The following is a 27,478-nucleotide window of genomic DNA, read 5'->3' as shown; positions in this document are numbered from 1 at the left end:
GTGTGTGTCTGTTTGTGCAGGCACGTGTGTGTATGCACACGTGTATCTGTGTGTTTGTGTGTGTGTGTGTGTGTGTGTGTGTGTGTGTGTGTGTGTGTGTATATTTTTGCATGTGCATTAGGTCATATGGGTGTGCTCCAGCAAAGTGGTCAGCCGTGCCAAATGGGGGTGGGGGTTTGACTCAGGCAAAAGAATTCCAAGTAAAACTGACCAATTTCAGTGCAGAGCTCAGAGGTTGCTGAAGTGATAGACTGCATGTGTACAACATGAGTGTTTACTGAGCAAACTGCTGCTGTGAAGGGGGCAGGAGTGAAAAACGGGAAGTAATCGGAAAAGAAAATACAAATAAAAAAGGGAAAAGCTCCCTTAGTTAGGATGGGGAAATGCTGTTCTTTCTCACAAACACCTTGTGAAGGAACACCACAGCAACAAAAGAGCCTCTGTGCTAAAAGGCCATTTCTACCAGAGGTCTAGCCAGGACAACTCCATCGAATGAGAGAGAGAGAGAGAGAGAGAGAGAGAGAGAGAGAGAGAGAGAGAGAGAGAGAGAGAGAGAGAGAGAGAGAGAATAAATATATGGAGGAGATGTGGTTAGAAAATGTTCTGGGATTGTGAAGGGACAGTCAGTCTATAATCTTTAATTTTTTGTTTAGCATTAGCAAATATCAAGTATCACAAGAAAAAAATCTGAGTAGATGAGAGGGCTTAAAGAGTTGTAGAGAGAAAATGGGATGTTCAGGGCTTTACATTACTTGGGACTTGCAGACAAATTAGTTATAATGGAGGCAGATGAATTGCATCTGCATTTATACAGCATCCTTCCAGAGCCAAATATAAAACACATGTTTTTCGTAGCAGAACAAATGATGTCATCAATAATCGCCAGAGACGATATCTTATTCTTGTTACCCGCAGGGGTTAATTGTGTTATGTGGAGAACGGCTTACTCTTCACAAAGATGACACCCGATCCACCAAACATAAAGCTGTACAAAGCATCAGACACTGGATATGATGTGTTTTCAATTGTTTAGCCTGGGTGCATGTCTCTTCTGAATTATTTTATTATGGAAAAAGAACAACATTGGTATGCAAAATTCGAAAGGAGCCTACCTCAATGATTATTTAAAAAAATTAGATTCTGCACGGGCCCTTGGATAGTGCCTGGGGGAACCTCGTGGACTCCAAAAAGCGGTATTTGCAATGCAAACAAAATAAGAATCAACAGTCACACAACTTCAGCCCAGCACAACAGTTGAAAAATGGATACAGATACGTGGGAACAGAACGGACAATGAAAAATGAGGGATTCTGAGATTCTACTGGAGCCAAAACCACAGATCAAAATCTAACCGCAAAGAGGCAGTCAGATCATTGCTGTCTACTCCAACAAAGGAGGGGGGGCTGGAGGGTGGAGGATGTGAGAAAACAGAGGGAGTGAGAGGGAGACAGACTGAAAGACAGAGAAAGCTACATAATGGTAAGTAATGAAGTAATGAGAGATACAAGAAGGGAGCAGAAGCCACAGAACTCCAACCCTGCAGGCTTTCCATTCCATTGTTTTCTTCCTATTATCAAATAATAACACACAGAAAAGACATGCTCAATTCCTTACATACCAAGGAAGAATACTACAAATACCGAGTTAACCATCACCTCTGCTAGCATTGTTAGCACTTATCAGACAACAGGCAGCACTCTGATAAGTCACCGGCAGAGAGTAAAAACAGAAACGAAAGTGAAAATATACTGCATGTATACTGCAGAAAATATACTCCTATATACTGCTACCAAAACAACAGCGTTGAAGCAGCTCTCTTATTCCAGTGGGTTTACATTGCCCCATGTTGCCATGCAGAAACAGATTGGACCTGGGCTGGGACCAGCTAGGGGGAGCCAGTGAGATCTAGTGGCAAGCCTGCTCTTGAAGCTCAGGGTCCCAGCTGGGGACGTCCATCGAGCCCTTGGTTTTGAGGCCTAGTGTGGGGGAGCGGGTAGGAGGGGGGGCCCCGTCTGGCGCTTAAGCGGCAGGACTCAGGTGTGAGCGGGAACTCACTGTGCTGAGGGAGAGACCGGAGAGACAGCATGGGTGGGGGGTGGACAGAGAGGTGCATATGCTCTGTTGCACAGCCAGTGTGTTGTTGTTGTCTCACATTCTGTGGTACACATGTGTGATTCAGACACATGCCCACATACCCACGCTGACACACACACACACACACACACACACACACACACTCCGAGACATGTGCAGGTTCACAGATAAATGTATAGTTCCGGTCACAAGGACCTTTGAAGAAGTACTGAAAAACACTGACCGACGTATATTATTTTAATTAAATAAATCTAACCAAAAAAACATCTTTACCCCTCATGGAATAGATTTAATATGTGGGGTTCTAGGGTGGTAGAACCGGAACAATATTCAAAAGAGCCTCACTCTTTTCAGAAATCTGAACATCATGTGGTTCTGTGTCATTTTCATTAATATAACACATGCAAATTACGAAATGGCAAAAAAACTGTAAATTACTTGAAAAGCTCTAATGGCAACAAAACACACTGCCTGGCTTCAGCCTCTTTTGAAAGCAGAGGGGGAAAAAATCCTCAATGAGTCTGAAAATTACAGGCAGCACACTTGCGATGACAGTTGACGGTTATAATGAGGGTGCTTCGATCTCAAATGATGTCGGTGAAAAAACAGCAAACAGACAGCAATGGGAAAGGAAAGTGTCAGGCGATTTTATGTCTGAGCCCAGAATCTCCATTCAGGATAGACAGAGGGAAACAGAGAGACACAAAGGGAAGAAAGAGAGTGAAAAGAAAGAGAGAGAGAGACAGAGAGAGAAAGACTAAGGGGGAGAACAGAGCGCAGGAACACAACAAAGACGAGACAGAAGGTGATCAGAACAAAAAGGCAAGACTGAGAGAGAGAGGGAGGAAGATAGATCTGGAGAGTGCTGGATTCGTCTGAGAGCTCATAAGCAGACTAAAAGCAGCGATCGGTAAATGGCACAGGCTGACCGCACAGCATCAGAGATCGCCCTAATCTGTCTCCGGCAGCCCCAGTTTGGCTGTTGCCCACACAGAGGGAGCAGAGGAAAGTGTGAGAGCGTGGTGGAGCTGGCTGGCTGGCTGGCTGGGAGGTGTGGGGCGACCCAGCATGCCCGGTGGGTGCCGCAGGGTGTTGTGGACCGCTGGAGTCTCAAGCCTGCTGTCAGGGTGCGGGCCATCAGAGGAGAACAGAAAACCCACCCAGCAGCCTCACAGCTGGAGGCTCCCCCCGAGACACTTAATACCAAGTCCCAAAGCTCTCTCCCTACACCTGTGTGTGTGTGTGTGTGTGTGTGTGTGTGTGTGTGAGTGAGTGAGTGAGTGAGTGAGTGTGAGTGAGAGAGAGAGAGAGAGAGAGAGAGAGAGAGAGAGAGAGAGAGAGAGAGTGTGTGTGTGTGTGAATATGCATGTATGTGTATTGATGTGTTTCGTTTGGACATTTGTTTGGAGTGGAGTACGACTAGTAATAAATTGTGTGCGGGTTTCCATGTGTTGTAACTTATGCAGTGTGAGTGCATTTTTTTGCTTTGTTGTGAGACTGTGAGAACAAGCATGCACATGTACAAATAGATGCTTGGGTGAGTGTGTATTTGCGTTGAGTGTGTGTGAGTGCATGTGTGTGTGAGTGAGTGTGTCTTCATGTGTACACGTGTGCACCTGCATTCATGTGTGTGTGAGTAACTGAGTGTATTTCTCGTTCTCCCAAGACAACCGTGTTGATTTATTCCCGTCAGCTTTTTGGTACTGCACGTTGTTTCGTAACATCGGAGTGCTGCAGCTGCATGTAAATAGAGGAGCTTTAAATCATCAAACGTACACGGCCACGTAGTCATCTGACGGACGCTGAGCTTGAGTCGACTGTACTTAAATCACTCTGCTACGCTGTGTTTTTTTTTTTCTCTGTTGTAATTAGTGTGATTGCTCAATGCGCAATGTGTGGTTGTGCAAGCTCTTCTTAACTTTTCTTTATTTTCTTTATTCCACCTGTTTTTGGTGCCCCTTCTGCTCCTAGCGCTTTTGAGATATTGACACCGCCTCAACTCAGACACATCCGTCCAGATACTGTGAAGTGATCTTGTAAAAACAGTCTCCCTCCTCCCTGTCTTTCTTTTTTCCCATTGAAATGAATGGTGGAATGTTTGCCGATTGATGTCTGTCTGCTCTGCCAGCTGTAGGCTACAGTGGTACTGTACACATGGTAGCTGCCATAGCTGGAGAACAAAGATTACATCAACAGCACTAGCATTAACGTTTACAGCTTACATTGCACCTAACATTTCAACGGACTTCTGTTGTATTTTTTTAAATAACTGAAGAAACCACTATGGATTTATTTACATCTTACATTCCAGATGTTGTTCTGCTTGTGTAAATTCACAGTGGCAAGGTACGTTAATGTCTATGATAACAAACCACTAATTTACTAGCTAGCATAGCTAGTAGGCCTAAGCAGAGCCAGCCAACAGCTAACGTTAGCTAACTTAGCCGATAACAACGTTATCAATGTTCGTTTGTGTCCACACATCTACTCATACCTTACCTTTTACAAATTACATCACAGGTCAGTTATGAACCTAAACGTGTCTGTCACTATCGTTTTGATTGGCAATGAACAGACAGCCCATAAATCATCACATAGAAAGTCACCTTTAAACTGCAATGGCTGATTATTTTAAAATAGAATATAGTTATCATCCTATTGCAAAGGGTGCAAGTACATCTCTAGTTTGTAATGCTCTCCTGTTCTCTTCTTTAGAGATTTTCTAATCTGCTTTTCTCGTCTCCCATCTCATCTCTCATTACACCACCCCCCCCTCTCTTTTTTCACACCCCCTCCCACTTCCCTTTTCTCTCTCTGCCTCGTTTTTTCTCTCCCATCTCTCCCTCTCTTTCTTTCCATCTATCTCTTTTTCTCTCTCATTTACTCTCTCTCTCTCTCTCCCAGTCTCTCCCTGCGTGTTGTTCAGCTGCTTAGAGATGTGGCAGCTTAATTGATTTATTCCATTGCCATTAATTAGGGAGCTTTGCGCTGACAAAACAGGCAAAAGGAGGCATTAGCACCTAGTTCACACCCCGGGTCCCTGGACTGCCTGGCTCTGCTCGCGGGGATGGGGCTCAGGATTTAACACATCGAGAGACCCAGCGCTCACTTCCTAACACACACACACACACACACGCTCAAACACACACAACCAGAGTAGAAGGCTACAGTCCTACAGTATAGTTATCACCAAACGATTGGATTAGAAGCAGGAAGCAAAGGGACAGGGCAAAGATCAGAGGATAACCATCAGATTAATGCCTCACCAAACACACACACACACTCTCTCTTTCTGTCTCTCTCTCTCTCTCTCTCTCTCTCTCTCTCTCTCTCTCTCTCATAAGCTGCGGCAGTCCAAATCCTGGCGCCCATCACCTTCGGCCTCCCTCCAGCATACCTCCACCTCTCCCTCCTGCCTGAGACTGAGCCTGAACAAAGGGGGCCAGCCCTTGAAGGCCCCAAGCCGGACCCCTGAGGAGCTGGGAGAGGCAGGCTCCTGCTCTGGCCTGAATGGGCCTTTTCACGCGCCGAGGAGCCTGTTTACTCTAGCTCAATAATGGGCCTCATTTTCCGATCATTATTGAGTCATTCCGACCCGCCGCGCCATTACGCCACCCGCACTGTCACTCATGCTGCACTGTCGCCGTGACGATCGCTTAGCCAAGTCCGCGCTCTCGCACATAAGCACGCAGACACACACAGACACATCAGTCTGCACACACATACACACACACAATACCAAATCAAAGCCGATTTATGGTCTCAAATTGATTTTTTCTGGCAATAATTTTCTTTAAACATCTTCCACATCACCTGATTCTCCAGTTCTCTGGCTTGTGGTGGAAGGATTAAAAACAACTCGCCGCAGTTTGTACGCTGTTCATGGCTGACACACAAAACATAGAGGATACCTTTGAAATGATAAATAATGATTTCACACAGCAATAACGGAGCAACCCGTAAATATGATTTGGACAAACAAGTAACCGACATCAGAGTAGGAAAGCTTTATTATTTTGGGTCTATACTTAGTTCTTCTTCAACCTCTCAGCATAAATGAGCACAAGCGTAGAACTGGCATGGTCTTTATATTCGACAGAGGCCAAGCGGCACGGTCTCTCTTTCATGGAGGGCAGTAAGAGTCTGAGAAACAGACCAACGCAAGGATCGCTACGCAAAACAAAATGAATCAGTCTTGCACTGAGAAAAGCGCAGGACGAAAAAAAAACTCAAGACAAACAGAATGTTTTTTTGGAGGGATATATTTTTCACACAGACGATACGTTTCAATTTCATGTCCGTCGCACTGACAAAAAAAAAAAAAACAGAGACAGAGGCGTGAGCTATAGCAGAGGGATTGGACGAAAGCGCCGAGGGGGGAATGTGTTCATCGGAAAAAACGGAGAACAAGAAGGAGAGGAGGACAGAAAAAAAATAGGGTTAAAATGAGAGAGAGACAGAAAGAGACAGAAAGACAGAAAGAAAGGATCAGAAGGAGAGGGAGCTTTGGCAGAGAGTGTGGGTCCGTTTTGAAAAGCTGGCAGCTTCCGTGCGGCTCTGCCAAGCAGCCACTACTGTGAGCTCTCGCCTCCCTCAGCCCCCTTTTGTTTCCCGCTTGGCAATTCGCACCATCTTTATTTCCAGGCAACACACGGCTACATTTGGTGGCTTTTCTCCCACTGAAAAAATATATACGTTATTATTAAAACGTACATCACAATTAAATAATGGTGAAATGAAAGCTAGTTGGGAGAATCAATAAATAAAATGATGATTAAATAAATAAAATGATTATTGATGTTGTTATTTATATATTTGTGTCGTCCTACCTTTATATTTGAGTTTTGATTGTTGTGTTGCTTAATGCTTGATTTCGGGCAATTTTTGCTCAAGTGCGAGAGAGGAGGTTTAAATCATTGGATTGCAAGGGCTCGCACGGCTGGCACTGGGACTGGTTGCACATGCGCTCAGACGGCGAGGCCTCCAAACATTTATGAACGACACTGCAATGGCGCTTTCTCAGGCTCAGCTCCAGCAAGTGCAGCTGAGGGCTCTGGGATTGGCCCACGGAGCCGAGAGGAGCGGAGCGGGGAGACGAGAGGAGAGGAGCCTAGACGAGAGGAGCCGAACGGCAATCTGCACCCCACTTCTAGCAACCCTTGGCCCGGCTGGATCCAGCTCCAGCTCCAGCTCCAGCTCCAGCTCCAGCTCCAGCTCCAGCTCCAGCTCCAGCTCAAACGCAGCCCACACCACACAGCACCCCTTCATGGCCTCTCAGGGCACACTGCTCTCAGGCCTGGCATGTGTACAGTCAGCTACACACTACACCCTGACAGAAACCAGACCTCAAAACATTACACTCTGACAAGGAGACCCATCACACATACAGTCTCCCTTTTTCACATGTTTTTTTTTTCAATCAAACGGAATTTAAGAATAATAATCTGCTTTCTTTTTATGCCTTACTGACAAATATTTTCTTTTTAAAAGGCTATATTCATTAATGGCTGGATTTCAAAGTACATTTTTGGCCATGGTCTTTGCAAAGTCCCCTATGGTCAAGCACCTTCATTCAGAGGAATAATTATAGTAATTGGTCCTATAATTTCGGTTCACATTTTCCTATATTTGTATCATAAGAAAATACTAGTGTTTTTGTGGCTCCCTGATCATTTCAATTTTAAATAAGTAATTTAAAATTACAATATTCCAAAGAGCATTCATTTTGCCAGCTTAAACGCATAAATGATAAGAAATATATTACTGATCAGTGTGTATTTAGAAATACATAAATATAAACGCATATAAAAAGAGTATGAAAACATTAGTGCAAATTAATAGATATTTCTGACAGTTTAAACAAAGTATTTTATTTAGATGAACTATTTCGATCACTTTCGAAATAAAATAAGGTCAGTCTCTGACAGCTTGTGTTCTGTAAATATGACTGTGTCTATATTTGTCTATCTCAGCTCCACCGATTTCATTGTTTGAACAGGGAATGAAGCAACGGAGAACATTCCCCTCAAATCCCCATTGCAGAACAAAACGCATCTTTTTATTGATCCCTCGAAATGGCAATCGGCCTGGAATAATCTGTTTAGCAGGTATTCTCGTATGTTCCTTCCATATTCTCCTCACGCAGCGAGAGAGAGAGACAGAAGGAAAAAAGAGGAGAAAGAGAGAGAGAAAAAGGCATGGAGAGAGAGAGAGAGAGGTAAATTAGGGAAGAAATTCTACATTCTGAAACGGATCCAATATGGTCCATTTGCGGTTGGCTGGAGCTGCGAACTTTCCGCTTATTAAAAAGCAGCGGTGTCGGTGACCCCCGTCTTGATGTGTTCCACCTCCCACCCCCAGTCCGCTCCTATCCTACTCCAGCCCTGTCTGCCTCCAACTGGACTCAGCTCAGGTGACCGCCATGTCAAAATGTCTCTTCAACCTATTAGTGATATGTGTGTGTGTGTTTGTGTTTGTATGTGTGTGTGTGTGTGTGTGTGTGTGTGTGTGTGTGTGTGTGTGTGTGTGTGTGTGTGTGTGTGTGTGTGTGTGTGTGTGTGTGTGTGTGTGTGTGTGTGTGTGTGTGTGTGTGTGTGTGTGTGTGTGTGTGCGTCCGTGCTTGTGTGGGTCTGTGTGTTTGCTTGTTTGTGCTTGAATGTAATAGTAATTAGTAAAAGACCAAGTCATTTTGAAAAATGTTTCTTATCATGTCTCTTGGTTCTCCTCCTTCATCTAACCCTGGCAGTGTCAGGTGTGTGTGAGAGTGTTACGGAATGGGCAAATACAGTTTGTTTCTGATACAAGCTGGTTTGCTTGAAGTGTCCTGCAGGTTCTTTCCATATCTCGGCATAAAACAAACACACACACACAATCAAACTGACGAAAAAAGGCATACTTCCAACGGACCCCTTCCTGGACCTGGCTCTACAGATATCAATCACCACAATACACTTGTCTGTGAAACCTGTACATGATGCATCACCTTTCCTTCTCTCCCTCACTGTCAGCCTCCCCAGTATCTCCAGCAGCCACTCGTGCACGTCCAGTGGCCAGTGGCTGCTGACGGAATCACACTGTGGGCCTCCAGCCACCCTCCGCATCCTGCAGCTCCCGCTAACGGCACGGCAAAGTGGCACGGAATGAAAGCTTGTGTGTCACACTGCTAAATGCTTACGCGCCTTCCTCTCTTCTTGGCAGCAGTGCCTTCTGGCCCGCCCGCCACAAACTCTGGCGCCGCGTCTCTACCGTTATACCCCCCCTGCCGAGTCGGGTCACGGCGCCCGAGCCGGCACCGGCCTACTTGGGCCCCGACGCCGTAGACCTTGAGGGGGGAGAGGGAAGCCTCCTCGTGCTGGCAGAGCGACCGTGAGATGGGAGCACATAACACGTTTTTATCATTACTGAGCCATAATAAGAGCCGTATGAGGCCGCGCTCTCCAAATATGACTAACGCTTAAACAGCCATTCATCAAACTGACAAACACACAGAGAGAAGCGAGCTCCCCTCACCACCCCCCCAACCCTGAGGCTCCCAAACCATCATCCCAAAATGATCTTCATCGGGTCCAAACAACCCCCCAACCCCCAACCTCCTCTCTATCTATCTATCTATCTATTTATCTATCTATCTATCCATCTATCTGTCTATCTACCCCACCCCGGCACCCTTTCTTCATTACTCTTTACTCCAGGGACTTTTGCACTCGAGTGAGATCATAAGGAGCTCAGTGTCGGCTATTTCGACATGACAAAGACTTGCCGAATGGCGTGTCCATGCAGACATTTCTATGTAACCTGCACAGAGTGCTCAGATTTACTGAGGCCAAAAGGAAGATCGCGGCGAGGGAGCACAAAGGGGGAAGAGAGAGATATGAGCGGCTCCAACTAACAAAGGAGAAAAATCTGCGTGGTCATTTAAAATGGTTCTAGGCAATGAGATCTAACTTCAAGGAATTTACTGAAATTGAATTTAAAATATTTAAATACGTTGTCACACAGCATTAGAAGTGGTCAATATGTACCATCTTAGCTAACTAGACCTATAAGGCGACACACACATACACACACAAATACACACAAACACAGACATTAAACCACACATGCATATATATATATATATATATATATATATATATATATATGTATACATAGAGAAATGAGCATTACACACTCATTGGAAAGCACTACGAGTGCGCGGTAGCAAGGCAGTGCTGTGAAAGAGGGAAGCGATCGCCGTGAGGCCTGGCAAATGGAGACAGCGGTACGCACCACACTGAAAAGAACTCGGCATGGGGCAGAAAAGCCCTGTCTCTTCTCTTTCTCCCCTCTCTCTCTGTCTCACTCCCTCGCTCTTTTGCTGTCTATCTCTCTCTTTCTCTCCCTTATACCCTGCCAAGGAGTGGCATTAGAGCCTTACAGCTGGGTGCTTGTGGTAGGAGAGCCCAGTGCGTTGTGGGTAAGTCTGCTCTGCTCTGCTGGTCGTGTATTGAGCCCTTCTGCACCATACTGGACAGAGACGCCCAGCATTACGCCTGCCCCTGGATGACCCGTGTCCAGGCCACCATGCAGAAGTGTTCACGGTCATACACACACACATACACACACACACACACACACACACGCACAGACACGCATAAACGAACACACACATATGCACACACAAACACTTTGCCGCCACACACACACCCTGACCCTAGGCAGCGTTATACGTGGCACTGGCTCATGCATGCCCTGGTTTTGCCAAAAACCAAACACGTTTCTTCGGCAACCGGAAGAGAAGCCAGCAGTGGAGGATCCGGCAGCCAAAGTAGCCGGGAGTTTTTAGCGGCGCGGCGAAAAACAGGAACATTTTCATTTTCCCCTGCTCCGCTCCGAGAGACCATTACAGGATTCCTCCTACGTGTGCTTAAACTATTCTACAGTGATCCATTGCTTCAAGCGATGGGCAATTTAAAGAGCTGGCATCCAAACATTGCATTTACAAACATACCAGAAATTTCACAGACTTGTGTGTTGTGTTGTGTTGTGTTGTGTTGTGTTGTGCTACCTTGTGTCATGCCCTGCAATGCAGCATCTAGTGTGTCAAAATTCCCCCCCAACAAAATGTAATTTAATAAAATATAAAAAGCATATTTAAAGATGCATGATAGGTAATGATGAAACTGGTTTACATTTTTCATGTACAAAGTTAATCATTTCATTTTGAAAAGACTACTGCATCTGGTCATATATTTATATAAAAGCATAGTGTATGAGCGTTTAATACCTTGTATATTTTATGAGGTGAAATAGGTCAGCTTGAAATTAATTACAGGACAAAAAAACTTGCATAATTCATTCTGAAATTCACCATTTGCAATATGCAAAGTAGTAATTAAATTGTATAATTTCTCATTTCTTAATTTGTATTAATATTTTAGTTTTCTGTGGTCGTGTGTATTTGTGCATGCATGGATTAACTGGACAACACTGTGAGTGGACCATACACATGTGTTTGTGTGTGCTCGTGCATGCATGTGTGTGTGTGTGTGTGTGTGTGTGTGTGTGTGTGTGTGTCTGTGTGTGTGTGTGTGTGTGTGTGTGTGTGTGTGTGTCAGCTGCATTATTCGCGGGATTCAGTTTGAAGCAGACGGGACAGCTCTCCTTTTTAAGCAGGCTGGGATCAGGCCAGCTGACACTACAGACCTCCAGTCACGACACACACACACACACACACACACACACACACACACACACACACACTCACACTCACACTCACACACTCACACACGCACACACTCACACTCACTGCCAGTACAACACACAAGTGGACAGCATTTAAACACAAAACACAAATAAAAAAAAAAAATTAACTGACATGAAGCCGTTAAACACTATCACACTGTACACGTGCACGCACACACACATTGCTAATACAATCATTCAAAAGATACTCATGCAGCACTTTTATTCTGTAATAGTGGCATATTATCAACCATATAATGGAGCTCAAATAATTACAGACACAGATGCACATGTACGCACACACTGAAAAAACACAAAGGCCACTTGCCATGTTGTCCATTAATCCATGCGCATAAACATGGACACAGATGATACTCATACAGCACCGCAATTTCTTCAAACACACCACAAAATGGCAACACAGCACCAAGGAAAAGGATTTCGTTGTGAAAGTGTGTATAAAGTAAGAGCACACTGCTGGACATGCTGGTGGACACCTTTAACAGTATAATGTGTGTGAGGGGCGCATGTATGTTTTCATTATGACGTATAGGTTTGTGATTGCATACACACATGAAGCGTTTGAGAGAGCACTAGAGCTGTAGTCGGTGTGTTTACCTGTAGCAGGCGTAATGAATATTAGTCACATCTATGTCTGTGACAGTAATTATGAGTGTGAGTATTACGCATGCAAGTTTCAGGGATAGCAGAGGACGTTTACATCCAAAAATGAAATTTCTGTATTTTACATGTAATGTTCCAGGTTAACACTAATGGTGTGCGTGAAAGTGTCTGCAACATCATACCTGTCTGTGTGTGTGTGTGTGTGTGTGTGTGTGTGTGTGTGTGTGTGTGTGTGTGTGTGTGTGTGTGTGTGTGTGTGTGTGTGTGTGTATGGGGGTCTGTGTGTGTGTGTATTTGTAATGAGTGAACTCACCTGGCGTGTGGACGAAGTAGGCCAGGTAGAGGTCCAACTCTTTGACCGAGACGCCGATGTGGTGTGGCTGGACACACAGTCCGTGGTTGGAGCACTGTGGCGACTTGACCAGCCGCTCGCCATCCGTGCTCTCCAGCGGCGAGCCCTTGAACAGGATCACCATCACCAGGTCCAGGCGCCACACCTTGTCGGCCTGCCGCAGGCAGTCGATGCGGCGGATCTTGCCCTTCTGGTCGGGGTTGGACAGCACGCAGCAGGGCGGCTTCTTGCCCGTGATGGTCAGCACAAAGTCCTCGCGGAACTCGGGCCGGATGTCCTTACGGAGCTTGGCCAGCAGCCGCGAGGCCCACTTTTGCTTGATCTCCGGCTTCTCGCCCAGCAGTTCGTCCTTCACCGCGCGCTCTTCATCCTTGGACATGCGCTTCTCGTGCTTCTTGAAGTACTTGCGCTTGCGGGCCTGCAGGTTGAACCAGGTGTAGGAGAATGCACGGACGTGGGGCAGCAGGGCCTCGATGAAGGGATGGAATTCATCCTGTGGAGAGAGAGAGAGAGAGAGACAGAGAGAGAGAGGGAAAAGCAAGACGTGAGTTCCACCGTGCTTACAGCTGCAAGTTGTGGTACAGAATAACACCTAAAAAAATGACTTTCAGCCCTGACCACAACTGAAGTGGTAATAAATCAAGATAAACGAATAAATAAATGTTACGTGCTGTGACTTCAGTAGTAACAACTGGAACAATGACAATAATGATTATTATCAGAACTTTCATGTTAACCAGAGCAAACTGTTCCAACTGACAAATGCAAACACATGTAAATATTTTCTACCATCTTCCCCTACTTCCCCTAAAATATATTTTAGAAATTCAACAACATTTAAAAGGCAGTGCTTTAAATAAATTTGCATAACAGAGCTTATTACAAGGCTTAAACCACAGAGTGCAATCACTCAATCCATTTGGTGGGAGCAGACCAAAATAAAGCAGCTTGGCCGTCTCCTTCGGCAACAGAGAGCTCATTCAGCCATCCTATAATACTTTCCCAACATCGCAACAATGCCCAGACCTTGCTGCTGTGCCCCTGTGCCAGGGTTGCCATGCACCGGACTCTCTGCGCCAATTTTTTGCCACCGCAAACCCACAAGTTAATACTTAAGCCCTTGCAGCACACAAATTGGCCCTAGAGTTTCCTCTCTGCCCAAACGTCATGCAAACCTGAAGCCTCAACTCCTGGTCTAAGTAAAAAAAAAATAATAATAAAAATAAAAATAACAGAGGCATGAGCACGGAGGAACAGAGCTCCAGTAAACAGTCGCAGACAGCCAGGTAGTTACCATTTTGCACTCTCATCCTAAGTTTGGCACGCCGTTCAAGACCGAGCAGGAATCTCCCACACAAGTTCTTTGCCGCTTTCTCTGGTGTTTAAAAAAAAAATGCAATTTTGGCCCAAATGCAAAATTGACAGAAAATGAAATATGAGAATAATATGCAAAAATAGCAAAGTCAAAGTCTTTTTGAGGAAAAGGAAAAAATTAGGAGTGCATCCTCAGGATATGGAGAAAAAAAGCAGTGTAAAGACAGACCAAATTTCAAAACAGAAACCAGGAAGATTGGTAAAGAGAAAAAAATTATGAAGGTAGTATCTGCGCCCCCTTAAAAAAGGAAGACGTAAAAATATGAGTGGAATCGCGGCGCTTAAAATAAACACACTTCTTTTGCGCCTTTTCCAAAACTAAAAAAAAATTCAACGAGGCAAAAAAAATCCTTGGCAAAGCGTAATTGGTACTGGTGTTTGCTTTAGATCTCTGAGTCCTGTATAAGACTTGCAGAGAGAGAGAGAGAGACACACACACACACACACACACACACACACACACACGTACGTACACACACAGGCACAGGGTAGGGGGTGGAGGGGGGGCTGGCGAAAGCTAAACGCAGAATATGGGGGGAAAAAAGAGAACCGAATCAATGTTGGACGAGCGCGTACGACCGCTGGCAAACCCAAGTGCAGCTTCTTTTTTCCTGCCTTTCTCTCCAACTCTCTCTCGCGCGCGTTCCCTCGCTCTCTCTCGCACGCCGCGTTCTTTCTCTAACCATTGCCTGAGCCTTTGCCAACACTAGTAGGGCCCACCTATTTGGCAACAAGACGCCTGTAGCCCAGCCAATGCGTTAGCTTCAAGAGCTGAAAGGGAGGGGAAAAGAGAGGGGGAGGGGGGATGGTGGCAAAGGGAGTGAGAGAGAAATGGAGAGAGAGAGAGAGAGAAAGGGAGGGAGGGAGCTAGCGAGTGAGGGAGACAGACAGAGAGAGAGAGACAGAGAGAGAGATAGAGAGAGAGAGTACGCAGTCCAGTCCGACGGGGCACAATTTGCCAAATCGACAAGTTCCTATCTGACACAGAGGCAAAGTTCAGAGGGACGTGTATTCCTCCCGCACAATTCCCACAAGCCACCACGCGCCTCTGCCACCAGCTCCGGCATGGCCGTTCATCTCCTCCAACCCCCACCTCCCCCTCACCTCCTCCTTCCCCTCTTTTCTCTTTCACCCTCCCTCTCCCTCTCCCTCTCTCGTACCACTTGCGTAATGCCACCTTGGCACCGGGTGGCGAGAGCAAACGCACGGCTCCAAACTCCCACCAGACCCGCCACCAGCAGCTGCTCTCACATGCACCAGCCCAACAAAGGAGGGGAAACAAATACACCCCTATATCTCCCGGTGGCTCTCGTCCTTTCTCCCTCTCCTTGTCTTTCCCTCTCTCTCTCTCTCTCTTTCTCTCTCTCTCTCTCATCCCTTTATCTATGTCTCCGTCTTTGTCCTGCACCACACCATCTTGCTCAGATATGCACCCCCACTCCCATTCCCCCACCCCACCCCCCAACACAGACGTCTCATTTAAAGCTCCAACGTTTGGGGCGTGCGATCGAGGGTCACCCGTCTGACACATCAGATGACAGGGCAGAGACAGAGGCAGGGCACTAGATGTGACGCTGTGACTGGCATTAATCCACCAGCCAAAGCGGGCGCCGAAGCCAATGCTGCCACACTTCATCTGCCGTCCACACCTGGGTGTCGGGGGTGCAGCAGGAGGATGCAGCAGACTGCATGTCTACGCGTCTGTGCCCAGTTTCCCTGCATGAGGCACAGCATAGGGAAAGGGAGAGATGCTTGCCTTTCACAATGGCCACTTCATCCCCATGATGGATGTCTGGATAGTCTCAAAAACAAACCAACCACCAAAATACACACGTCAACATATACGAGATCACTCTCAGATATTCAGATGAAAGGGATGACAGGCCCTGTTATCTGTGCTGAAAGGCAGAACACTACAACAGAAGACAGTTTGCTTTTTTCATACACAGGATATCACACACATGGATATAAAATATATATATTTATATTTTAAAAAAAACTGTCAACAAGGGCAGAAAAATCAAAACTTGCTTTGCTTGATTTGGCATTCATTTGGAAAAAAAAAACATACAGGATAATGGCCGGACTTTGCCCTCGATTCACTCTTCCTTAACCAACATCGTTTCGAGATGAGCGCAAATAAACAATCAGCACCGTGACAAGCAAATAAAACCTGACACAATGCAGCGTGAACAGAGAACAGAAACCATGTTCTCTGGAGATGAAGGTCCAGGGCGGTTTGAATGCGGAGCGAGGCAGAGGAAATTCCCTGAGAGAGCCAGGGAAGCGCTGCTCTGAGGATGGTTAGCGTCGCCGCCACCGCCGCGCTGACATTCTGTGGTCGCAGATTCATCGCTGTTGAACAGATTCAGTCACAACCACAACTCTGCTTTTCCTTTTATCCCCGCCATTTTTTCAAGCTGCAGCTAGGATATCAAACGTATGCAAACGCGAGATGCTATTTGCATGCCCATCTGACACAAATTGGGATAGAGAGGTGTGCAAATGGTGCTGGTTTGCGAAAACAGCTAGTTGCAACACCCAGACAGTGGGCCCCACGCCCCCCGCACACACACAACAAAAAAAGAAAGAAAGAATACATCCTATTTAGCAGAAGGCTTGCTCAGTGTGTATAAGTACCAGCTCTATTAGTCTCTTTTGGTCCCGAAAAGGACATGCAAACATTGGAACACACTACCTAGGGCGAGGAAGAAATTTGGTTATGAAAACAATCCATACAAATGACACTGGAACCTCTATGTAAAGCACTCTATCAGCTCTCCATTGCAAAGAACCCTCTTAATGGAATGGAAGTTTCCCCAGGTTAGACTTCTACTTGACAGTTACTACTAAATAATTGAATCTCAGTTAGTTGATCCAATACTTCATATCTTGTGGGGAAAATGACATTGCTCTCAAATATTAAGTGCAACTAATATTAATATAAGTGTGTTATCAAAGGGTCAACCATTCTGCAGAACAATTACAATACACATATGTCAGAACATTCAAATGCACTAGTAAAAGGAAGCACTAAAATTACTGGTGTTTTGATTAAACGATTTGTCCATAAAATGGTCTAGAACTACAGGATCTGGTATACTGGCTACAGAATACGTAATTACAATAATTACGTACGTTACTACAATAAGTATAGACGGCGCAGCGCAACTGTAAACAACAACAAAAAACTCCACATCACTGTTTTGCCTGATAAAAAAGTACCATTCCAATCTGTGATTTGCATGCCATCATATTCTGCTGCTGATTATATTTATATGGTTTAGTCCAGCTAACAAAACGCGCACTGTGCTTTAGTTATACACTGCACCGGAGTTCAAGCCGGAAGGAAGCGCTCGTTCCCTGCTGTTGTCGCGCGTTGCAGCATTGAGATGGAGGAGAGGGAAGAGCGCTAAAAGGGTGGACGCCTGGGCGACGCTCAGGCAGACGAGAGGCGCTGACCTCGGCCCGCCACTCGCGACTGTTTGTAAGGGAGCTGCCAAAAACAGACTGAAAATGCGCGGGACTCTGTCGGGCTCAAAGCCTTACCCTAAGTGTGCATCAGGCTCAGATAGCCAAGAGCAGGGCCTATACTCACTCTGAGAGAGAGAGAGAGAGAGAGAGAGAAAGAGAAAGAGAAAGAAAGAGAAAGAGAAAGAGAGCATAGGCTACAATAAGAATCCACGTTGGATCTTTGAAGAAGAAAAAATATTCTACACAACACCAACATTAAACGTTACATTTCCCAATTTTGGAAAGTTTCTGGCTGAATTATTTCCAATGCAGGCCTATTATTTGGAAGAAGCGGCACAGAATTAATTCAAATGAAACGCAACATGTAATGCAAAGCTTCCATCAACAGCTCGATCTATGTAGGAACATCCCTATATTGAAAATATCTCAGTAAATCACGAACTTTCAAAATACTGCCCTTTAACTGTTTACAAACCGCCTCACAGAGGCTTTCTCACTAAACAAAAGGAAACATATCTATGTAAATCTCATCTGTAAAAAGTAAGCTAAGCCTAAAAGACCATAGAACAGAGAATTTTCAAACCATGTCAAAAACCGTGTCAGTCCACTGTGTCACATAACTCCTTTCAGCCTTTACAGGTAAGCTAAGCAGCACCGCCCATCTGACACCGACATAGAAAATATGCTTTTAATAAAGCTATGTCGCTGACACATGTAACATATACAAATATATTTAAATCGAAATCTTGGGGCAGAGTTCGAGCGTATTCAGATGAAAATGAACATTTAGAACCTTGTTGCTGAGACTAGGTCTATCGCCTTGACCTCAGAGGACTAGTCCCACATTCAAGCTTCAAGTGCACCATAACCGCAGACTTGAACAGACTCTTATCATGATTTCCCCAACAGATATTATCAGATATTCACTAACAGGTCTTATTTTTCTGTGTCCATTACGTCAGTTTTATTGTCATTATACAATCTAATTCTGATCAGTCGCTTGTTGTCTTTCTAGTGTGAGCGAAATCAATTCAATTCCCAAGGCCACGAAACTTTAACAGCACGCAAATTGATCAATATAAAGGATAATCATAAGTATTCAATTAATGAATTGTATTGGTTTTATAACCATACCTTAATGAACTTGGGCAAAACATCTAGGCTTCAATACAGGCCTACTCGCAATGTGCGTGTCTTAAGTCAGATCAGGACAAACCATTTGGCCAACGACTGAACAAGATAAATCAGCCAACACAATTTAAAAAAGAGTCGGCCACGATTTTCTCTCTTCTCCCTTGTTATGCTTACACTATTAATGCCTAAAAACGGGGAAAGACATCATCCCGCAGCGGTCTGCCAGGCAGGCGCCCGATGGAAATGAACGAGCTGGAAAGGCGCTTTGGCAGCACCCAGCAGCCAGCCGTTTGTGCCGGACTACTTTGTCACCGACGGTAAAATCCTGCACCAATTAATAACGAGAGAAATAAATCCAGACACCTACAAATAAATGCGCCTAAAATTCCAATTTGGCTGGCTAAAAACCCACCCGTCTCACAAACACCGATTCCGTGCATGAATAATGTATACAGAGTGAGTAATTTCGCGGCCTGAAAAATGTTACATGGCCAAACTCATTAGGAAAATATATTATCCTGGGATAAAAGGTTTGCCATTCGTATCCAACGACCAAAATCACACACGTCTCTGAAAATAGTGATTAGTAGATGTAGGTATTCTTTGAGAAACTCCGAAATTTGCCAGCATTACTACAATTTCAGCACACCATGGAGGTGCATTATACCGTGAAGAATCCATTCAGGTACCCTGAAATAAAACACCATCTAATGCAAGACAATACAAGCAATAACAAACAAAATAATTTTACAATTTCAGTGAATAGCACTACATTCATATGCATGTTTCAATTTAGTGATTATAAACGAAATTCATAAGTATATGTATTAATTAGCCTTAAACGTCGCAATTAACAAATAATGATGCTGAATGAACATTTTTTAAACTTATTTTAAGGCATTAGTCTATTACCTTTCTGCAGCTACAGAATGTATTTAGCCTGTATCCACCAGGAGTTCACTGAGCAGAGGTTTCAGCCATCCATTTCTTCCATATTAATTACATACATGCTATGCAATGTAGGGGCAATATTTTAAAATGTAAAAAATTAAGGATAGACTACGTGGAGAATATCTACTTTCTATCTCAGTGAAATAAATACCTAATTTGTTATAATTTATTGTAAGAAGCCTGTCTTTTGCTGTAGGTAAAAGTGAAAAGTTTGTCCTGAACTGCCCCAGTAGCAACTATTAATACGAAAACTAAACTCTTAGGTACAGCACTGGCAAAGAGATGACCAGACTCTGTCAATTAACATAAATATGCAGGACGCTGTGAAATGGCCTACAATGCTAACGGTCTCACTTTGCTTCAAACGGAGACTAAACGCCTCTGTCCGACATTGCTTATTCTAGATTCTAGGGGCATACGCTCGAAACAACAGGACAGCCTGCCAAAAGTAGGTTTAATTCTTTAGTGGCACAAGGTCATAAAAAGAGTCCTTAGTTGTGAAAAGAGACAATTGAATTTCAAACAATGAGCTAGATATTCTAGCCGTTGGATAAAACAAAAATGTTGTCAAGGCCAACAATCACAACCAGCAAGGTGCATTGAAGTGCCTGAAGCATTGAAGCGCCTGAAGCATTGAAGCCTTTTCTCTAATACGTCAAAACACAGATGCAACATTTCGATAGGTTCTAAAAGTCTACGATGCCAGGCAGAGTCTGAAACACCTGCGGTCTCTCACGCACCTGCACGGTCCTGTCTACTCACAAAAAGGCCTTGTGATATAGTGAAGATCACGCAAACAATTCATTTAAATGGTTAAACGCTTTGATTTAAAAAATGTTTGTCCTTTCTTGTGTATTTGCTTTTCCTTTCTGCGAGTAGACTTTGAAAAAGTCAAATGGAGTCTATATTCGTTACTTTCTGCTCTTACCTTTACTTCTTTTGCTTTTCACAAAACGGAACAGCTACAATAACTACATGCATTTGTTTGTTGCCACATATATATATCCAACACCCACAAATTCGATCCCAATACATGAGGAAATCAATATAAGAATATTAGCGTTATGCTCCTCTTCCAGTTGATAATTCGGCCTCACTGAAACTTTTTTTTCCAGTGAGAAGTTTTAGTTAATAGAAAACTTTCCTATGTTTTGAGTAAATCTTTTGGAATATTATTTTCAAGTATTGATATTGCAATAACAGGCTATTTGCTCTATAATGGCCTATAATGGTACAGGCTTAGTCATTTTAGGGACATCATTTGAAATGGTTGGCTTTCTGCATGAAGTTGTGCTGCCTATTTTAACTAAAAAGCCTGCAGCAAGAGTGGGGCTCCGTAGAATTAATGGGCCTACATACAAACTAATTTTCGTGTTCTATAGGCCAAAACGGAACGAAGATAAATGGTGCCAACAAGTCAAAGCGTTCTCAAATACACTTCTCAACCAACCATACACACAGCCTCGCCGGTACTCACAAGGGACATGCAATTATTCCCGTTATTATACGGATTATAATGCGTCCTCTTAAGTCGGAATTTGTTTTTATTCTCCTCACAATGAGACTAACGTGGAGAGAGGTCTCAGAGGAATCCCTCGCGCCCGCTTTACAGGCTGCAGGAGTGTCGGGCGGAAGAGCCTCTTCACAGATAAAACATTTAGAAAACGCGCCAGTCGTCCGCGCACCAAACGAGATGTGCATCTTAATAATATCATAAAGGCCACTTACTTAACAAAATAGACTACTGGGGAATTGTTTAGCATGTTCCCATGACATTAACGGTGCGCATGGCATTAATTGCGCGGTGTTATTAATGCTCACGGCCAGTATCTGACAGCACACTCCTGCAACAGCTCACTTGGAGATGTCCCAAGACATTCATTTTGACGAAAGAGGAGGAAATGCGAGAGAGGTTGTATTCACTGCAAAACGGATGTATTAATTAACTCTGCTTCATCTGGAGATAAAGCATTGCATAATAATAAAAACGTAACAGGTTGTATTGCCAGCATGGTGCAGCAGAGTTTCTGTCTCAGCCTTTTGAAAAGATGTGTAGGCCTACGGTATCAGGTGTGTATGAAGATAAATAATTCTCCTTCATAAAAAAAAAATAATTATGATCACTGTGCAACAATTTACTCTTAAAATTCTTTCCTGTTATGCCCCCTTGTCTAAAATCTTGAATCTCGCATTTTTCACAAACAGAACAAAAAAATATTAACACATTAATCACAGTGAGAAAATGCATTTGCAATACTGCCTACTTTTCCAAACATTATGGATATAATGTCACTGTACTTCACAAATATATCTAAGGCACAAGGACCAAAGGTTTTGCTATGTTTATCTGTGAGTGGTTGCAGATAATAGCCCAAATTCTGATATGCTCTATAATCTTTGTCTGCATTTCTGTCTTTATCTCGAGCCAGAACTGGTAAGATGGCGGTGTATGTCTGTGTATGTTGACAGCATCAGGCCCAGGTGATGGGCAGCGTGATTAGGGAAGCCAGATCTTAATTAGAGAGATTTGGAGTGAGGGGGGGTCCTGCTGCGTGTCCCTGACCCTGAAGGGAGGTGACCATGACCCTGCTGCACCACAGGGGGCAGACGGACACTGGGCGGCCCTGGCACCTTCCTCAGGCATGGCTGACATGGCCTCTCCTGGAGGCGATGGGTGAGAGGCAGGGAGGGAGAGAGAGAGATGGAGGGAGGGAGAGAGAGAGAGAGACTGCGAGACAGATCTCTAGGATATGTAGATCTACATATAGGGAGAGAGGAAAAGAGAAGATTAAAAGAGGGAGAGGACATGAAAAGAGTGAAGGATAAGGCTGAAGGATGGGGGGGGGGGGCTTGGAGACATGTGCCCATGCATGGTCGCAGAAGGGTGCTGGTCGAGGCATGCCAGATAGTACCAGTGTGCCAATGCACTGCTATAGAGAGGCATCGCCGCAGCCCATTCGCACTGAAGCACGAGGTGCTTTCATTGATGAAAAAGTATGCAATAACACATTCCATTTCTCTCAAGTCTCATACACACTCACATTTCAAATGCGTGCATTCATGAAGATTTACTACAGATTTGATGAAGTTTCAGCATTTATGTGTGTGTGTGTGTGTGTTTGAAAGAGGATAAGCCAGCATGTGTGTATGACTGCATGACATATAAAGTCCAGGTAAATGCTGCCGCTCCTCTCTTTGGCATCCACAGCCTCCATGTCTGTCTTGCCTGCCTCACGCAGACAGAGTGGTCCAGAGCCAGGACAATGGGTAATTGTGTTGAAGCTAAAAAGCTGGGCCAGTGACATCAGTTCTCTCCTTCTACACACACACACACACACACACACACACACACACACACACACACACACACACACACACACACACACACACACACACACACACACACACACACACACACGCACACACGCACACACGCACACACGCCCACACGCCCACATCCAGGCACACCGTTATCACTTCAATCATCTCATTTCTAAAGCTGTCTATCAAGGCACAATCTTGGCTTTTATGAGCTTGACCATCCTTGCGAATGACCCATTCAACCCATTCAACCCCTCGAAAACCTCTCCGTCAGTCATCTCATTCATATCTGTGTGTAAAAGACACACACACACACACACAGCGCCATTCACAAGCTGGTGCAGATGTGGAGGTACACTCATAAATGTACACTCTGTTCTGCTTAATCACATCTTTATACCTGCTAATCATAAAGGTTTAGGGAATACGGTACAGGGGGAGAATGCAGTACACACACAGTTATGTCCCCTCTCTCTCTCTCTCTCTCTCTCACACACACACACACACACACACACACACACACACACACACACACACGCACACACGGTGGGGAAGCGATGCATGGCGATCTTTGAAGCAGGGCCTGGCCATTGTTTGTAATTATCTCAGTTTACAAACCAGCGCATTACTACGTGTGAAAAAATCTGCAAGCAATTTGTGGTGGCAGTGGTGCAGCATGGCACAGCATCCCTCATCGCAGGCCTACGGTGGGCCGAAGACGGAGGAGTCCTCCGACAAAACACACAAACACAAGGCCGGCCGGCCGCCTTCCACGGCACAGTGCCACCCTCTGCCCGCAACAGCGCCTCCCCCCTTCACTGATTACAATAGCTCCCATAAGGGCTCCAGCGTACGGGCGTACAGTAAGCGTGAGCGAGGCTGACATGAAATCAAACAGCCATCTGTGTTCTCCAGCCTCAGAGCAACTTCAGACAGGGCCAGCGACTCGCAGCTGAACTACAAGGCCGGAGGTGCCACTGCAACAATTGCAGCTTCACATTGTCATTGATCCCTATACATATATATATATATTTGGCCACACATTACTTATGATGTCATGAAATTAGTACTTTGAGTTTTTTGGACTGATCCATTGCTGTAATGTCCCAACCCATGGCTACCTGTGTGTGTGTGTGTGTGTGTGTGTGTGTGTGTGTGTGTGTGTGTGTGTGTGTGTGTCTGTGTGCGTTGATGTTGACGTCGCTCAGGCATAAAAGGGCCCTGGCCCTTGGTGTCGAAACCCTGGGTTGTTGTGAGCACAGTGCCAGCTCACCATTACTAATGAATCAGTCAGGCGACGGCTGCTTCTGCATGAGGGATTTGTCGTGACAGGGAGCTCACTCTGACTCTTTGGTGGGAGGAAGTGGTGGCACCCCCGGGCCACGATCAGAAGGCTTCTCCCCTCATCTGCGCCCACTCAATCCTGTCAAATAAGAATGTGTTTTTCTGATACGGAAGATGCCGCCCTGCTCATAGGAGTCGCACTGTATGTGTGTGTGTGTGTGTCAGGACCAGTGGCTGGCCATAGCAAACGGAGTGTCTACCACTTTGACTTGCCAAACCCCCCCATTGGTCTCCTCAAAAGGCCAGCCCCCCCCAGTGCTCACAGGTCAGGCGAGAAGCATATCAACCCCCTCCTCTGCACAGTCAGCCTGCTCCGACTCGGAGTGTCGGAGTAACTAGTAACTGTTTTGTCAGTAACACTCTACGTGTGCGCACAAGAACTTCGCCTTGAGTGATTTCAGGCATAACTGAATGTCATCTCTCCATAAATAGTCCGTTGTTGAAAGGCAGCTGTGCTCCTGATTAGTCTATATCTCGCAGTCGGGACACGCACACACCAGAGTCTGCCCCGGGTCCTGTGACAGGAGCGGCTTGGTCTGCGCCCGACTCAAAATGGTTCCGCCTTGGCATTCGCCGCGGCTGCATGTTTACTTAAAACCCCCCGCGCCATGGGGCTCCCTTTGATCAACCGATAGCATTGCCATTGTGGCACTATCACGCATCTAAAGCCTACTTCACATTGGGTCTGATTTCAGCATACCACAAGGTTATCTCATTGGCCCCGATGCACACGGTTTGGAACGACGCAAGAGCATTTCCTGCTCGCTGGGAAGAAGGGGGCCCTGGGCTCAGAGCGGATGGGATTAGAAGCGGAGAAATGGAGTCGAGGAGCGGAGCCGTCACAAAATTCCAGCGAGCTGGGAACAGCTTTGTTACCTTGAAGGCTTGGTTTAATGATCGTGTGTTAACTTGTCGCTATACTGCACCTAAGGGCTATACTCTGCTTTTGAGAAAGTGCTGAGAGAGAGAGAAAGAGAGAGAGAGAGAGAGAGAGAGAGAGAGAGAGAGAGAGAGAGAATAAAACTTTTGAGAGGGAGCCCATTTTCATTTCAAGGGCACAGGCTTTAAAATGCACTTGCAAAGTGAACACAAAAGAATAAAGACCAGTTCTGTTATTACTACCAGCTAGCAAAGGGATCAAAATGATGCCGAAAAACCCCACACACAACCACAAGAGTAAACAAGCATTTGAAGGCTGTTGATGTTGTTTATAGCTGCGCCCCATCACTCACCAGTAACTATGACATCATCAGAGTGTGTCTGCCTTGTGATAGTGCAGGCCTGGGAGAGAGACTCTGGGACAAGGGGGAGGGCTCTTCTGTCTGGACACAGCCATGCGGCAGTTGTGATTGGAGGGCGCCTGAAGGGCTTGCAGCCAATGCCTGGCTTCCCTTGGCTGTGCCCCTTGCCTTTGGGAAGTGCATCTTGGTCCAACACCCAGCGTGTGGTGAGGTGGGTATATAATGGGGGTGGGCGGGGGGGGGGGGGGAGAGACTGGGGGGGGGGGGGGGGGGGTCATTACTGAAGGTTGTGGCTGGTACAGACACTGGTGGTAAGAGAGCCAGCAGAGAGCTGAGGGCCCTGTAGTGGAGAGCTAGTGTTGCTATCCATCGCGCAGGGAGACACACAAAATGGCTGGGCCTTTCAGGATCTCACGCAGACACTGTACACAGCTCAGCACGGAGTCTTTGCGAGGCCAGAGGAGGGACTCACCCCCGGACCCCGCAAACACGTCAAACGCACTCCAGTGCCTCCTGCTGCTCCACAGTTCCACCGTTGTACCGTGTCAAGCGCTTTTTTGCCATATATAAAAAAGCGCAGATGAAAAAATAAAGGGGACAATCTAGCACACAAACAAGAGATTTCCCCTTCACTCCTGCCAACTTCCAGGGCCCTCCTCGCTCGGAACAAGGGATCCACTATTGAGTAAATCCCCTCCCTCCCTCCCTCCCTCCCTCCTGCTCTCTCTCTCTCCCCGTCTCTCTGTATGTCTTTCTCCCTCTACTATTTTTCTCTTCTCAGTCTTCCCTCTGCCAGTCGGCGAGGCGCGATGCCAACCCTTTCCACCATCGGGCACGGTGCCCTGCCCTTTATGCAAATTCTGTGCCGCCATCATCGGTTCACAACTCCAATTGCCTCTGTCTGTGCTTCGTTCGCTAGCTTTTTTCTCTTTCTTCTTTATCTCTCTCTCTTTCTCACAGTCTCTACCGTGCTCTCCATCTCTTTCCGCTCTCAGTATGGAGTATCTTATAGTTTATGGATTCAGATTGGTATTCAGCACTTGAGTAGATGGAGAAAAGCAACCTATGTTTTTGTTTTAGAACCCCTGACAGCACACGCCATAGAGAAGGAGACGTTCCAAAGAGGTGTGGCTCAGGGAATCTCCTGTGGATAGAGCCTGCATTGAGCCTGATAAAAAAAATACAAACTGAAAAAATCATACGTGTGTGTGTGTGTGTGTGTTTGTGTGTGTGTGTGTGTTTGTGTGTGAAAATGTCTGTGTCAACGTGACAGTAAAGATACCTTTATATGACATCTTATTATAAATTCTAGCTGAGGCCAGCATGCGATCGTAGTACAGTCATTCCAGTGGTACAATCAGCCAAATAGCTTAAGCCGCACTGTCGGTTTCTTCTCGTAATCACCCTTAATTTCTTCCCCTTTCTCTTTCTGCCCACCTTAAGACTTGAAGAGGATCACGATTTGTATGATCTACCAGGCTATCTTTGTCTCTCCTCTTACAGGAGTAAGACGGGGATCGCAGTGCCTGAGTCGGTGACTGACCAGTGGTCGGGAGTGAGGGGGTTAACAGGGGCAGGAGCTGGGAGTGAGGGGGTTAACGAGACAGCAGCAGCAGCAGCAGCAGCAGCAGCAGCAGCAGCAGCAGCAGCGCTGCCGCCGACGGCTGTGGCGGTGGCGGCGCTGGTGTCTGAGGAGGGAAGCCAAGAGGCGCTTCCCCTGCAGCGGGCCCTCGGCTGGCCGGAAGAGCGAGGAGAGCAACGCCGGCTCCCAACAAAGAGGGCGAGGGGGGTCCTGCACACGCCGCGCCACACAGGAAAGGGAGGGGGGCTTCTGTGTGTGTGTGTG

At 45.8% G+C, this 27,478-nt stretch overlaps 1 protein-coding gene across 14 annotated transcripts in view; it reads right to left on the bottom strand.

Annotated features, from left to right (window-relative positions):
* The window catches only part of nfixb (nuclear factor I/Xb), a 137,683-nt gene that overhangs the window by 72,908 nt on the left and 37,297 nt on the right, over positions 1-27,478 (bottom strand). For 13 of the 14 annotated variants that reach the window (XM_031571917.2, XM_031571970.2, XM_031571937.2 and 10 more), the window contains one exon: positions 12,755-13,286. In XM_031571917.2, the coding sequence (XP_031427777.1) occupies positions 12,755-13,286 (532 nt within the window). Of the gene's footprint in view, positions 1-12,754; positions 13,287-14,087; positions 14,257-27,478 lie in introns of those variants that run through there. The other variant, XM_031571962.2, reaches the window with a different exon arrangement.

This window comes from Clupea harengus, chromosome 1, assembly GCF_900700415.2.
Source record: "Clupea harengus chromosome 1, Ch_v2.0.2, whole genome shotgun sequence".
Taxonomy (NCBI): Eukaryota; Metazoa; Chordata; class Actinopteri; order Clupeiformes; family Clupeidae; genus Clupea; species Clupea harengus.
The sequence above is the reverse complement of the archived record's forward strand: the minus strand, read 5'-3'. Positions and strand labels throughout refer to the sequence as shown.